The sequence below is a fragment of the Prinia subflava genome, chromosome 12 (genome assembly GCF_021018805.1).
Source record: "Prinia subflava isolate CZ2003 ecotype Zambia chromosome 12, Cam_Psub_1.2, whole genome shotgun sequence".
In the NCBI taxonomy this organism is placed as follows: domain Eukaryota; kingdom Metazoa; phylum Chordata; class Aves; order Passeriformes; family Cisticolidae; genus Prinia; species Prinia subflava.
This window is the reverse complement of record NC_086258.1, coordinates 6,146,191-6,160,135: the sequence shown is the minus strand read 5'-3', so window position 1 is coordinate 6,160,135 and position 13,945 is coordinate 6,146,191. Positions and strand designations below refer to the sequence as shown.

At 47.2% G+C, this 13,945-nt stretch overlaps 2 protein-coding genes across 4 annotated transcripts; one reads left to right on the top strand and one right to left on the bottom strand.

The window, feature by feature from the left end:
- The first annotated feature begins 87 nt into the window (after positions 1–87).
- Positions 88–5,167, top strand: LOC134557192 (torsin-1A-like). The gene is made up of 5 exons (XM_063409940.1): positions 88–659; positions 839–1,104; positions 2,700–2,875; positions 2,986–3,113; positions 3,805–5,167. Exons 1-5 carry the CDS (start codon positions 392–394, stop codon positions 4,053–4,055), a joined length of 1,089 nt encoding a protein of 362 aa, XP_063266010.1. The 5' UTR covers positions 88–391; the 3' UTR covers positions 4,056–5,167.
- A 1,325-nt stretch (positions 5,168–6,492) lies between these two features.
- Positions 6,493–13,143, bottom strand: TOR1B (torsin family 1 member B). Of its 3 annotated transcripts, XM_063409939.1 has the most exons (6): positions 12,587–13,143; positions 11,290–11,423; positions 10,909–11,174; positions 9,776–9,951; positions 8,701–8,828; positions 6,493–8,542 (listed from the first exon to the last, which is right to left on the bottom strand). In XM_063409939.1, the coding sequence occupies exons 1-6, from the start codon at positions 12,643–12,645 to the stop codon at positions 8,265–8,267; spliced, it is 1,041 nt and encodes a 346-aa protein (XP_063266009.1). In that variant the 5' UTR covers positions 12,646–13,143; the 3' UTR covers positions 6,493–8,264. The 3 variants fall into 3 exon arrangements, with proteins under 3 accessions (XP_063266009.1, XP_063266008.1, XP_063266006.1); XM_063409938.1 differs by lacking the exon at positions 11,290–11,423 and having other exon boundaries at positions 12,459–13,141; XM_063409936.1 differs by lacking the exon at positions 12,587–13,143 and having other exon boundaries at positions 11,290–11,563.
- Between the last annotated feature and the right edge of the window lie 802 nt (positions 13,144–13,945).

Sequence of the window (13,945 nt, the reverse complement as noted above, 5' to 3'; positions counted from 1 at the left end):
ACAACCTCAGATTTCACTTTTTCTCAGAAAAGGGGAAGAATTTCTGTGCCAGGCCAAAATCTTTCACTGTTCAGATGGCCAGGCACTGGGTGGTGTGGGTTTTAGTGGTTTAGGGGTTACAGTGGCAGTGCTGGCTGGACGATTGGACATGATGATGTCAAAGGTCTCTTCTAACCATGATGATTCTTTGATTCCTCTATTCTAACACCCGGCGACACAGCCACAGAATGCACTATTTAATAACTACCGCGCCGGGCACCCTTCCACTCCCGACAGCGGCCCGACCAAACATGGCGGCGGCCCCGCGGCCCCTCAGCGCTGGCCCCGCCCGTTCCCGCCCAAACATGGCGGCCGCCCCTCAGCGCCGGCCCCGCCTCTCCCCGCACCCGCCATGGCGGCGGCGGAAGCGGCGCCGAGGGGCGGAAGCGGCGGCCGGGCCGGGCGGGCGATGAGGCTGCGGCGGGGCGCGCTGCGGGCGGCCCTGGCGTTGGTGCTGCTGCCGCTCCTAACGCCGGCCGGCGCCGTGGAGCCCATCAGCCTGGGACTCGCCATCGCGGGCGCCGCTGCCTCCGCCCTCACCGGCTTCATCTCCTACCCGCGGCTCTACTGCTACTTCAGGGAGTGCTGCCTGCAGCGGCACGACAGGCGCGCCGCCGCCGGTGCGGGACCGGGGTGGGCTGAGGGGAGGTGGCGGGAGGGCGCCGGGGCAGCGCCGGGAGCCGGGCAGAGCCCGCGGGGCCTTCCCCTGGGCCGCCGCTCCGGCCCGGCCCTTTGGCCCCTGCCCGGGGGCCGCGCCCGGCCCGCTCCCCGCCGCTGACAGTCTCGTCTCTCCACGCAGCTCTGCAGGAGAATTTGGACAAGAAGCTGTTCGGGCAGCACTTGGTGAGCAAGGTGGTTGTCAAAGCCGTGAGGGGCTTCTTGAACAACACCAACGCCAAAAAGCCTCTCGCGCTTTCCTTGCACGGGTGGACTGGAACAGGCAAAAACTTTGTCAGTAAGATCGTCGCTGAAAGCATTTATAAAAAGGGTCTGCAGAGTAAATATGTCCATCAGTTCGTGGCAACTTTACACTTTCCTCACGCTCACAGCATCAATCTCTACAAGGTAAGAATGAGCTGTGCTGCAATGAGTTATAAATGTTGTGGCATGATCAGTACATCAGACCTTGATGGTATTTTATCCAGTAACATGTATGCTATGGTAGTTTTGCAGTCTGTACAGAACTGTGTAGATCCTAACAACCATCAGGATTGGTTTTCCCGCCAATGTGAAGCTTTTTGTGTGTGTTTTGAGCCTCTTTTTAGGGAAGAGTGATACGGTTTAATTTTCATTCTGCACTTTGCTTAGAAATGGGACTGACTTAAGGATAAACACAGTTCCTGGTTAGGTGATGTGTTGGTGGGCACTGCAAAAAACTAAATAGTTCATGACTCTGGAAACAACCCAGGTTCGCCAGGCACCATGGCAAGCTCACACTGGCTGTCTGAGGCATCACTGTCTATTCTGCACACTGAGCAGGTTATTTAGTTTTCTATGGATCTATTTCCAAGCTGTAAAGCAAAATCACAAAATACTCTGCTGTCAGAAGGGTACAGGTAGATGAGTTTAGAATTGTGTCAGTTCTGTAGGCAGGGAGATACCATAGAGCAGTAGCTCAGATGTATTTCATGGGTTTTTTTGTTCTCACTTTGTTCACTGCACAGTTCAAGTACCACTGTCTTGTAGTACTGCATGTTGATATTCAGTTTGTATCTGTTAAATATGGGAACAGGATGGTCTACAAACCTGATTTCTAAATGGAGGAAATAGACATTTCCTCTTTTACAACTTATTTCCACCCTTCTGTTAACTGAGCCATTTTGAAATAAAATGATGCTTTTCTGCATTTGTTTTGAGGTGAATGAATACACTTGGGAAATTTGCTGCCCAAGGCAGTAGGAGAAAGTATTGCTGCTTATTCCCAGTACACCTGCAGTTCAGGGACTGAGTAGAATAAATAAAACAGTGATGAATCACTGAAAATAGTCAGAACAGTTATTTCTCATTCATCTACCAGCACTTCAACCCTTTTCCTCCCAATTAATGCGTTATTGATCTTGAATGTAATATTCAAGATGAAAATGCAATGCTTAAGTGAGACATTCTTTCAATGCAAGAAAGCATTAGCCTTTTTGGACAACACTGTTTTAAGAAGGACTTGTAATTGTCTTCATTTAACTGCTAACTGATTAAAACACAGAGAGTTAAATTTTGTTTCTGCTTCTGCCAGTGACCTCAGGTGCAATTTCTCACTGCTGCTAGGTAGCAAATTTAATACTGCTTATATTAAGGTTGTTTAGACCAAAGTGCTGCCAAAAGTCATCATCTGGCTTGTCAGAGCTTGGCTTTGTGTGGCTGTGCCTTGGTGGGACCCATTTTTTTCCTACTGTGCACTTTTATTTTTGCTTTTTATAGGAATATTTGGAGAATTTCTGCTCCCATCCTGTCTCTTGGTGTCTTAAATTTTTCAGAACAAGCATGAAATTTTGTTGACGTTTCATTTACAGCTTGTAACCATGTTTTAGTCAAGAAGCCAAAGCTATTAAAATGACACCACTGAAACAACTCCTTCAGGACAAGGTTCCATGAACAGAAGGTGCTGTTTTTTCTGTCTTTTCAACACAAACTCTTTCAGCATCTTTCACTTTTATGGCACTCAGGACCAGTTGCAGTCGTGGATTCGGGGAAATGTGAGCATCTGTCCCCGGTCACTCTTTATATTTGATGAAATGGATAAAATGCACGCAGGGCTCATTGACTCAATCAAGCCCTTCCTGGACTACTATGAGCTGCTGGATGGGGTGTCCTACAGACAAGCCATCTTCATCTTCCTCAGGTAAACAGAGGCTTCTCAAGGTTTCTGTTCTGTACACTCCATGCTTTTACTTCATAACTTCAACACTGACAACTACCCCCAGCTACAATCTCTGTTTTCTCTTCACTTAGCAATGCAGGAGCTGAAAAAATAACAGAGGTAGCACTAGATTTCTGGAGAAATGGGAGGACAAGGGAAGATATCCAGCTCACAGATATCCAAAATGCACTCTCTGTGTCTGTCTTCAACAACAAAAATAGTGAGTAAAACTGGGAATGCTGTTGAGGTGGTAAAAGTTAAACAAAAGGGATGTGCTGCATTAAACTGCACTTTTACAAGCTATTTTCTTCTTGATGTGGCCTCCAGTTTTTGGCTTTTGAGGAGCAAAAATGCAGTTTTGGGGCCTGCAGCTGGCTCCCAGGGTGAGGGAAGATTAAGGAGCTCAGTGTGTGCACCTTGGCCACCAGCCTGTTTGCTGCCTGTTGGACTGCACATTTTGGGGAAAGTGCTTCAGAGGTTTCCTCACACAGGACCTCTGATGAAAAGGGGTTTTAACATAATTATGCTCTAAATTTAGCATTGGAAGCAAACTTACTGTAGTTGTTTAAAAGTTTAGATACAAGCTCCAAAAAAGGAATGAGAAAACTGATCTGGGAGAGCTGATAAGAGAGAAAATCTGTCCCTCTCTAGGTGAGAAAGGTATGAGACCAGCACCTGGAGAGCAAGGTTCAAGCACAGCCAAAATTCATTCATTCAGCCTAAAGGACACCACATTTACGTGTCTGTCTAAACTTTTATGCTCAAATATGAGAAGGGGCTTGTATTGACTTGTGCATTACAGTGCCCTAAAATCCCAGGTGAATTCTTAGCTGTGATCTGCCCCTTGCTCCCACTCAACCTGTGGTGCTGTTTAACTAGAGAAAACCTCACAAACCTCTTTCCCTTTGCAGGTGGATTTTGGCACAGCACCTTGATTGACAGAAATCTCATTGACTACTTTATTCCTTTCCTGCCTCTGGAATACAAACATGTGAAAATGTGTGTCAGGGTTGAGATTGAGTCACGTGGCTACACCGTGGATGAAGACATTGTGAGCAGGATAGCTGATGAAATGACCTATTTTCCAAGAGAGGAGAGAATCTATTCAGATAAAGGATGTAAAACTGTGGATGCAAAGCTGGATTATTATTATGACTTCTAATGCTTTATTGCTACAACCTGCAAAGAAGCAAATTTAATTTAATCACAAAGTGGGGGACCTGAGACATTTCATTTTTAAGTACTTTTTAAAGAAAGGAACACTATTTTTTAACTGGTGTGTAAATAAGCAGCAGTGCCTCTGCATTTTTGTCACCAGTCACGGCTCCCGAGTGCTTCAGCCTTGTGCTGTGAAGGTAAGAAGGAACTGCTTTGGGAATTCCTGGATCTGGGAGGGCACAAGACTCCTTGAATCATGTGTAGATCATTGGAACCCTTTGGCAGACTCTTGACAGGTACAGAAGGACTGAGACTATGGCCTAAATTTAATTTGATTTTGCTCTAATGTGGATGATCTCTAGACAATATTGAGAACTTTAATCAAAGTTCCTGTGTCTCTGAAAGCCTTCATTGGTCCTGTGTGGGAATATGCATTAAAACTAGAACGTGTCTTTTTGCCTTCAACAGCTTGGGCCCAGTAAAGATAAGGGGGGGGATTCTGGAATTAAAAAATCTGGGCTCTTCTCTCCAACATCATACAGTGCCATTGTCTTTTTTAAAACCGAGGTATAATTTAGTCTCCTATGTGTCCAACCAAGAATATAAAACTCTTTGTTGTAAATAGTGTTCAAAGAGCAGACTTAATATTACAAGGAAGTGAGTTAAAATCCCTAAATGCCACCCCAGTGTACTCAGTTCCTGTTTTAGGTTAGTTTTTATGTGTAAAGTTGCCCACAGCAGGCTCTCCCTGGAGTGATCACAGGAGGGAGGGCTGTGCTCTGGGAGTGGTGAGTCAGCCTCATGGAAAGGCTGCAATGTCATGGGAAATGTGTACAGATTAAATTTTACACCATGGAAACTAAGAGGCTTCTCTTCACTTACATGTTGAATTCAGGGGAAAGCTTGCAGTTTTCCCTTTTTCATCTTCTCACCCTACTCTGTGCCTCTGAGGCAGGGATGGAGGCAGATCTAAAGGCATTTAAAAAAATAACCCATAAATTGTGTCCACTGAAATTACTGTGAAGGGTGTCAGACTTGTTTCTGAATGTGAGCACTGCAAAGGCTTTTTTTCATTCCAGTTGCTGTTCAAAATAAACCTTTGTCATCAGAAATGTATTTCGTAGCTACCATCTGCTGTTCTTTGCAGTGATTTGATATTAATTTTGCACAAATTTACTCTGTTATTATCATGCTGTTAAAACAATAACGTTGCTCCATGTTGAGGAAGAGCACACACTCTGATTGAAGCCACCCACGTTTTCAGTGGCAGCATCTTGGAGTTTTCTCTGCAAGGGGGAAGAAAAAAGAGCAAGTGAGGTTCCCACTGTCCACTTGCTCTGAAGGTGTGTGATACAAAAATTATCAATCCTACTATTTGTCAGCACATGAGTGCTTTGAGCTCAGGTATTTATCTGTTTCTTTGACTTCCTGATTATAGCAAATAACTGGCTAATGGGAAAAAGCAGCTGTAAGGATGATTAATTTGTACTACGGTCTGGTACCAAGAGAATCAGTACAACCAGGCTGTCTTGTGGCTCTTCCAGAACTATCTTAGTTCTGCTTTGTTTGCCAGTGCAGCATCAATACCAGCATTGATATACATTGGTAGCCAGGATACAGTCAGGGTAGCACAGCCCTGAATGGCCCAGGGTAGAGGGAAGGTTCCTCTGGAGAGCAGGAATGATGTGGAAAGGGTGGAGATGCCTCTGTTTAACCTCTCTTCTGTTGTGCAGACCTGGCCACGAGCAGCTCTGTCTGGGTAAGAGACAGGTGTGCCTGAAATCACTCCCAGGCTTTATCCTTCTGATCCTGTTATTCCACCCCTGTATGGTTTCAGAGCTAAGGTCCTCACTCTTCTTGCTGTGACTGGGTAACTTGGCCATTATTCTATTTAATAGGCCATTTAAGACTGGATCAGACAAAGGAAAGTGTCATGGAGGAAAGGTCTGCTACCCAGAGAAACACTCCATTGGCCAGGTGAGAGGAGCTGAGCAGTCCCAAGAGTGAATTCTGTTCTTACCAGGGTCCAGGACAAGCAGCTGCTGCTTCAGTCCAGCTTTCTGCAGGGAATGTTCTGAGATCTCACACTGTGCTCATACAATCAGAGGCCATGGTTTAAATCCACTGAAATAGGAAGTGCTGCTGCCCTGCCTGCCAGAGGCAGCTTGGCCCTGGTGTGGCCAGGGAGGGACAAGCACTGAGCTGTCCCATGAGGGGTAAAGTCCAAGGGAGCAGCAGAGCCTGGGCTTCCCAGGCAGCTCCCGGACATTTCCTGGTGCATCCTCAGAGCACAACACGTGCTTCACAACCACCCCTTCAGTGAGGTGTGAGCTGCTGGCTGCCCACACTTTTAAAGGAACTGTAACAGAAACGTGCACCACAGCTGGTTGCAAACTGCATACACTAGTACATTCCTATATCTGAAAATAATTAACCAAGAGAGAAGTAACTTAGGTTTTATTGCAACTGCAGTACGGTAGTATTTAGTGTTTTGAAATAGCACGAGTATTTTCTTTTTGGAGTAAGTGAAACTGGATGCAGCACGTACAACTATGAATAAATCAGTTAGTAGGAAAAACATCACACTGAAAAGTGACAGTCCAATGTCCCAAGGTTAATGGCTTGCTAGTGTTTGGCTCTGGAAATTGCATCACTGTGAACAGTTTGCCAACGTTTGACAAACACAAGTAGGGCTGTAAAAGGCAATCAACACTTTTAATTCAGAGCTTAACATGAGCGCTAAACTCTCTGCTGTAATTTGAATGAACATAATTGTAATGAGAGCTATAATTTAGCATCACCTCTTCAAGGAAGTTTAAGAACAAATGAGGGAGCAGATGATGCAGCACAAAACCAGCCCCATCTCTTGTACCAATTTAAAACCACAGTACAATCAACAAAGTGAAAGGCACTTCCGTCTGGCATTACAACACTCAATACACACGTGATGGGAGACTAAGAGTTAAAGCTTGCAACAGCATTTAAAACTTAGCCTCCCCACTGGGTGAAGGTTAAATTGATCTTTCCCAGCTTCTTAACTCATCACGCACCCTTTCAAACAAGCATTCCTTAACGTTAAAAGCTACTAGAAAGCATACCTAACTAGTGAGGTATAGGATTGTTACTGTTGCTTACACTTCAGCATAAAAATACACTTTTAAAAATAATTTCTTCCATTCAAATGTCTTCCAAGCAAGGTGAGAGCAGCATTATCCACACCTTGACCATTAGGAGCAGCAGTGAGAGACTACTAAAGATCTTGCAGACTTCAGGCCCAGGAGCCCACAGACAGATTAACCTGACAAACTCCAACAGTCAAATTCTCGTGAGAGAGTTTTCTGCTTAAGTACAGAAGACTGGCCTAGCATGTTGTAACATCTCTCAGATGGGTTCATCAGTTCAGGAAGACCTGGAGTCACAAATTTAGTTAGTCCCTTTAAAGAATACTTTTAACAAGAAACTTGGGGCAAGTTCTTACTTCCTCTTCCCCTGCCCTTTCTCTATTATTTAGTAACAAACAGATTTCTAGGAGCTCATCATGACTTCTCATATTACTGTACTAGCAGATGTAGGATGATGCCCAGCTGAAGCACAGAAGATTTCTACCACATCATCCTCTTACTGCAATGCACCAAGGAGTTCACCCTTGCAGATATAGTCATAGTTCAGAATACTACACACATCCCTCCATTTCAACATGAATATGAACAGGACCGTGTACATGGAAAGGAATATGACTATCTGGAAAAATTCCTCTGTTTTCCTTTGTTCCAACCTAGAGAAATCAAATACTTAATAATCCCAGCACTCTGGAAGAATAAAGCAGGAGAGGCTGTATCCAGTGCTGTATGTCACACTAGAAATTCTCTATAGATTAAAAGAAAACTAAAGGGGGCAACACTGGGATACCAGCCAGTTCAGAGATGAACAGTGCTTAAAAGCCAGGCTGGGTGCGACTGTGAGTGACCTGATTCAGTAAAAGTGTCCCTGCCCGTGGCAGAGGATGGCAGTAGATGATCTCTTAAGTCCAATTCTATGTTAAGGTAAAAAACAAACAACCAAAAAAACCCCTAAAATCAAGTACACAAGCTACAAAGCCCATACAGCTCATGCTGGTATTTTCATCATACTCCCTGCAACAGTAAAAAAGTGTAAGTGCAAATACACAGATTTCCAAAACCTCTGAAAGTGCTTTGGAGACTCGAAGTAGCAATCAAACCCTGGCTTTCGTATCTCTCATCACAAGGTCTTCATGAATATCCAGCTTGGCCTGTACAGTCTTGCAGCCTTTATCAGAGAAGATCTTCTCCTCCTTGGGGAAGTAGGTCATCTCATCAGCCACTGCCTGGACAACCTCCTCATCCACGGCGTAGCCACGGGCGGTCATTTCGGCCCTGACACACATCTTCACATGCTTGTGCTCCAGGGGCAGGAAAGGGACAAAGTAGTCAATCAGGTTCCTGTCAATGATGCTGCTGTGCCACAGCCCACCTGGAGAAATTGGGGGAGGGAGAGAAAAATCATCAAAAGCAGTTTGTGTAAACTCAGTCCTGCATATGACAGGATCCACACGCCAGGCTGAATTCACAGAGCAGTTTGTCTCAGCCCCTGAAGAATGAATTTCCCATTTTAGGGGCAAAGTTACTTACTGTTCTTGTTGTTGAAGACTCCTACAGAGAGCAAGGGCTCCAGGTCTTTCAGCTGAATATCTTCCCTGCGCTTTCCACTTGACCAGAAGTCAAAAGCTGCTTTGTTGATTAAATCACCACCTGCATTGCTGATCATAAAAGAAAAATGTACAGTGGTGAAATACGGACACAACTGAACCAAAATTTCTTTTGCAGCCAGTAACACATATTGCTAATCTCCTTGATATCAAACAAATAATCAAAAAGAGTCCTGTAAGCCAAAATTTAGGGAAAGTCTCCAGTTCTTTATGTAGCCATCAGTATGTGGTGGGTTGCCCCCAGCCAGCACATATACAGCCACTTTGTTACTCCCTCCTGCCTCAGTGGGATGGAAGGAGAAAATAGGAAGAACAAAAGTCTCAAAACTTGTTGGTCAAAATAAAGATTAAAGTTTAATAGGAAGAGAAAAAAGAGGAGAAAAAAAAAACCCAAGGAGGACTAAGGAAATCACTTACCACCCCCACAGTCAGACCAATGCCCAGGCAAATGCTGAAGAACCAACACCTTAAAGCTGAACACTTTCTTCTCCACCCAATTTGTTGGTGAGCATGGCATGTCCCAGTATTAAATATCTGTTCAGTGTCCCCTCCCATCCTCCTGCCCACCCCAGCCTACTGTGGGAAAAGCCTTGAAGCTTTGCAAACATCATCCAGAAACAGGCAAAACATTGGTGTGTTATCAACACTCATAGCCACAAATCCAAAACAGCACCAAAACAGCTGCTCTGAAGATACTTAACTCCATGCCAGCAAGTCCAGTACTTGGTGCACCCATCCCAAAATGTGAACTCTCTTATGTCCTGTGCTCTGGGCCAGTTTCATGAGCTCAGCATGCTGCAGTGGCCATGCACAGCATCAGACCTGCTCCACTACAGCCACAGGCATGAGCTCAGAGTTCCCCACTGTCTTTGCACAGAGAATCTTCCCTCCAGAGCTTCTTTATTTTTGCCGTTCTTTGAATGAGGCCCCAAGAAACATCATTATCATAATAAATAAACATTCAGTATCTCAGAATGACAGAAATTGGTGCTACAGACCTGAGGAAGATGAAGATGGCTTTCCTGTAGGACACCCCATCAACCTCCTCGTAATAGTCTAAGAAGGGCTTGATGGCATCAATGACACCAGGATGCATTTTGTCCATCTCATCAAAAATGAAGACAGAGGAGGGACAGGCACTGACATTGCCTCGAATCCAGTTCTGCAGCTGTTCCTGGAACAAGAGGTTGAAAGCCACTGAGAAACAAGGTCTTTTACTGGATGTACTGCAAGATTCTTCTATGTTACAGATTCTGGGGACACACTGAAATCTCAGTATCCCACACTCGCTGGTGAATGAAAGAGGGAAAAAACAAGAAAATTGAATCGCCCAACACATGCAGACCAATGTCCAGCCAGAGCTGGAGCATAGATCCCCTTGGAAACCAATGCCCCCCCATTTTTTCCTTCTTCTACCCCCGTTTCTATGGCTGAGCATCACAGAATGTGGTGTGGAATATCCTTTGGCCAACGAGGGTCAGCTGTCCAGGCTGTGCCCCCTCCTCATCTCTTGCCCACCCTAGCCTGCTCAATATGAGTGGGAAAAACTAGCAAGCTTTGAAGCTGTGCAAGCACTGTTGTAACAGCCAAAACACCACAGTGTTCTCAACATTATCAACACTGTTTCAGGCGTAAATGCAAAACACGGCCCCGCGGGGCTGTGGAGAAGGTTCCTTCCATCCCGGACAGCCAGGATAATGCAACTGGAACAAACTCCTTGCAAGGAGCACGGGAATCAGCAGATGGCATCAGTGAGAGGGCAGCGCTAGGAAATGGAAACTACCTCGGCTCTGACTTCGCGGCTTTTTGATGCCTTTTACTTTATGCATGAACTTCCCCTTCCGTCTCTCCTAAGCATCAACTTTGGAATACCCAGCTGCACACCTCCAGCTGTCAGGAATATGAAAAAGAATATTCTGACTTGGAAGGGACCCACGGAAGGATCATCGAGTCCAATTTTTAAGTGAATGGCCCATACAGGGATCGAACTCACACGCCGGGCATTATCAGCATCATGCTCCGATCAACGGAGCGCATCCCAGCGGGAACGTGCGGGAGATATGCAGGACACCCCCAGCAGGGGTTTGGGGATCCACTGGGGGTAACCGGGCCACGTCCTGCCCCTCCTCACCTTGTAGAGCTTGACCTGGTCGTGGTGGGGGAAATGCAGGGTGGCCAGGAAGAGATGGACGAACTTGCTGCGCAGGCCGGCGGGGTGGACCTGCTCCGCCAGGATCTGGCTGAGGAAGTTCTTGCCGGTGCCGGCCCAGCCGTGCAGCGACAGCATCAGCGGCTTCTTGGGGCTGGGGTTGTTGCTGAAGCCCAGCACCGCCTTCAGCACCACGTCCTTGGCCAGGTGCTGCCCGAAGAGCCGGTTGTCCAGCTGCGCCTTCAGCGCTGCGGGGAGAGGGACAGCTCAGCACCGCCGGTCACCGCGCACACCCCGGGCCGCGCTGCCCGGTGACCGGCCCGAGCTCGGGGGCAGCCCGGCCGCCCCCCGCCCCCGCCGTACCGCTGGCGTTGAGGCGCTGCCCGGCGCGGGGGCAGCACTCCACGTAGCTGCAGTAGAACCTGGGGTGGGACAGGTAGCCGGTGAGCGCCGAGGCCACGCCGATGGCCAGGCCCACGCTGAGCGGCTCCAGCGCCGCCAGCCCCGGCAGCAGCGCCCACAGCAGCGGCAGCGAGCGCGCCATGGCGGCCCCGAGCGCGCGCGCCGCGCCCACCGCGCCTGCGCGCGGTCCCGCCTCATGAGGGGCCGCCGCCGCCGCCATCTTTGTGCCGGGCAAAGGGATGGGCAGGGCGGAGATCCCGGGATGGGGAGGGTGGCAGGGACCGCAGCGCGTCACCTGCCGGGGAAATTGAAACCCCAACACCGGCTTTTTAATGTTAGAAGAAGGCGTTACTTTATTCTGACCACGCCGACCAAATTACAGCTTCCACACAGACAAAAAGCTTTTTCAATTATGTATACCTTTTTAACAAGCAAAAGAAATTATTGCTCATCGCTTCTAAATTACATGATTTTCTTTCATTAGTTACTATTCTACCCTCTATCAGTTATTGATTTCTCGCTTTTTATGCTAATTAGTCCATAATTTTAGTCTTTTTAGTATCTTTTTCCTCTGGTAGGGATTTAACAATGCCTAAAAGGAATCTTTACTAGTCTCCTACAAAATAATTTCTACAAAATGTCCTTGTGGTCCATAATTTCTACATTCCAGATGTTCCACCTCAACAATACATATTTCTGTCTCAGGCTTCGTTCATTGAGGCATAACAGAGTTGGTTGATCAAAATGTAAAGTTTCAGTCATTTTCCCAAGCTGTGTTCCCTGCCTGTTGATTCGTGTCCTTGGCACCACCGGGAAGAGCCTGATCCACTTCTTGTCACCCCTGCTTTTGATATCGATACACATTGATGAGGTCTATCAATGGCATTTGCCACCCTGACGGTGCCATAAACCAGCACAGCCCATTTGTGCCAACATAAACCAAGAAATCAGCAAGGAAAATGCTCCGGCATTGCTCGGAGAAGCAGGGTACACAACTTCTTGTGGGATAAGGAATATTAGGTTGGTGCAGTGGATGGTAACCCATATCTTCCACAGCCCCAGCAAAGGAAGCTCTCGCCACCCTGGGAAGGAACACCAGCTCGGCCCCAGTGCCCTCGCCACTGCCTTACCTCTGAAGTCCACAGTGGTATTCTTTCTGCAGCACTCCTGGAAGCGGCACTTGAGCCAGGAGTCGGAGGAGAAGAGATGCCAGGCCATGACAGCGCCTCCCGCAACGAATGAAGCGCTGAGAGGGTCAAAAGCCGGCGTCAGAGTGGGCGCAAGAACAAAGATCACAGCAGCCTTCAGCAGCTTCATGGTGGGAGCTGACTGCCAGCCTGGCTCAGCAGGAAAAGAAACCAAAACAGAAACTGCAGAAAAACTTCCTGGAGCGTGGAGCCCGGGGCTGCTGAAGGGGCTGGAAGCCAAGTCTCCTGTAAGCTGGAGGTGTTAATGAGTTAGCAGACTTATCACGCTGCTCCAGGAGAACTGAAAGTGTTGTGAACAGAGCACTGCATAGGCAGAGAGAGAGTTTCACTAGAACAATCCCAGCTCTGACGGGAGGAGGACTGGAACCTCTCAGCATCTTAACCAAGGTGCTAATTGGGCTGGCGATTAACGAAGAACACAGAGATGCTTGTTTGGGGCTTAACTGAGAGTGGCTGTGCACACAGCATTACACAGCCCGAGGATTTCCGTAGCAGTGCTTGGGGCTCTGCAATTCGGAGCACTGAAAGTGTCAGAAATCTGCTGTATCCAAACCAAGCCCTCAGAGCAGATTTTTTTTTAAAATTTTTTTTCCCTGACAACTTCACTATCTCCCGACCATAAAAAAAAAAAAAAAAAAAAAAAAAAAAAAAAAAAAAAAAAAAAAAAAAGGCGTGTTTCCTAAGAAGCACAGTGGAGCAGGGTTTGTTTTCTCAGCAGACACTTCCTTTTTTCATGAGAAAAAAAAAAAAAGTGAAAGGCACTTTTCAGTAATCCTCATTTTATTTTTAAAACCTCATTGGAAAAACACTGAGCAGCGTTATTTAGTATTCAAAATACCTGCTCAAGGTTTGATGACTGTCTTGGCGAGAGCGCCCAGTGCTGCCGACTGCCGAGCAGCCGGGAAGTGCCGCTGTTCCCTGTCGGAGAGAATCCGGGCTGTCACTTCTGGTGTTCATCCCGAGGCTGAAGCTGGTTTAATTCCTGGGTTTGCCCAGGTGTCCTCCAAGCCCTGGGTGGGCTGCCCAGCACGGAAGGAGCTTGGTTTTCCAGGGCTTTCCAGCTCCTGTCTCCACCTGGACACCCAGAGACTGCAGAGAGTCCAGAGGAAGGAACTGGCAGTGGGATGTGCAGGGTTCCGTGTCGCCTGGGCTCTCTTCGAGCTCCCGTGGAGACAAAGAAGTTTTATAAAGGTATTTAATACCGCTGAAGATGCTGGGAATTCTCCAGTCACCTCTTTCCTCTGCACCGACCCGCTCTGCATCTGCCCGTGCTGAACACTAGATGGGGCGTCAGACACAGGGTTTGGTCCAGGATTTACACGGGAGAACAGTTTTTGCAGAGAACTGAGTCATGTTTGAGAAAAACAGGGGAGTGTGGGCTCGCATCTGCAGAGCTGTTGTGAAACGTG

Bases quoted from the DNA above. Each gene is read 5' to 3' on its own strand.
- TOR1B (XM_063409936.1), bottom strand. From the start codon at position 11,548: ATGGCGGCGGCGGCGGCCCCTCATGAGGCGGGACCGCGCGCAGGCGCG. The intron at 8,829-9,775 runs GTCTGTAGCACC...TTTTATGATCAG, and splicing joins GCCATCTTCATCTTCCTCAG to CAATGCAGGTGGTGATTTAA. The intron at 8,543-8,700 runs GTAAGTAACTTT...CAATTTCTCCAG, and splicing joins AGTCTTCAACAACAAGAACA to GTGGGCTGTGGCACAGCAGC.
- LOC134557192 (XM_063409940.1), top strand. From the start codon at position 392: ATGGCGGCGGCGGAAGCGGCGCCGAGGGGCGGAAGCGGCGGCCGGGCC. The intron at 1,105-2,699 runs GTAAGAATGAGC...TATGGCACTCAG, and splicing joins ACAGCATCAATCTCTACAAG to GACCAGTTGCAGTCGTGGAT. The intron at 2,876-2,985 runs GTAAACAGAGGC...CTCTTCACTTAG, and splicing joins GCCATCTTCATCTTCCTCAG to CAATGCAGGAGCTGAAAAAA.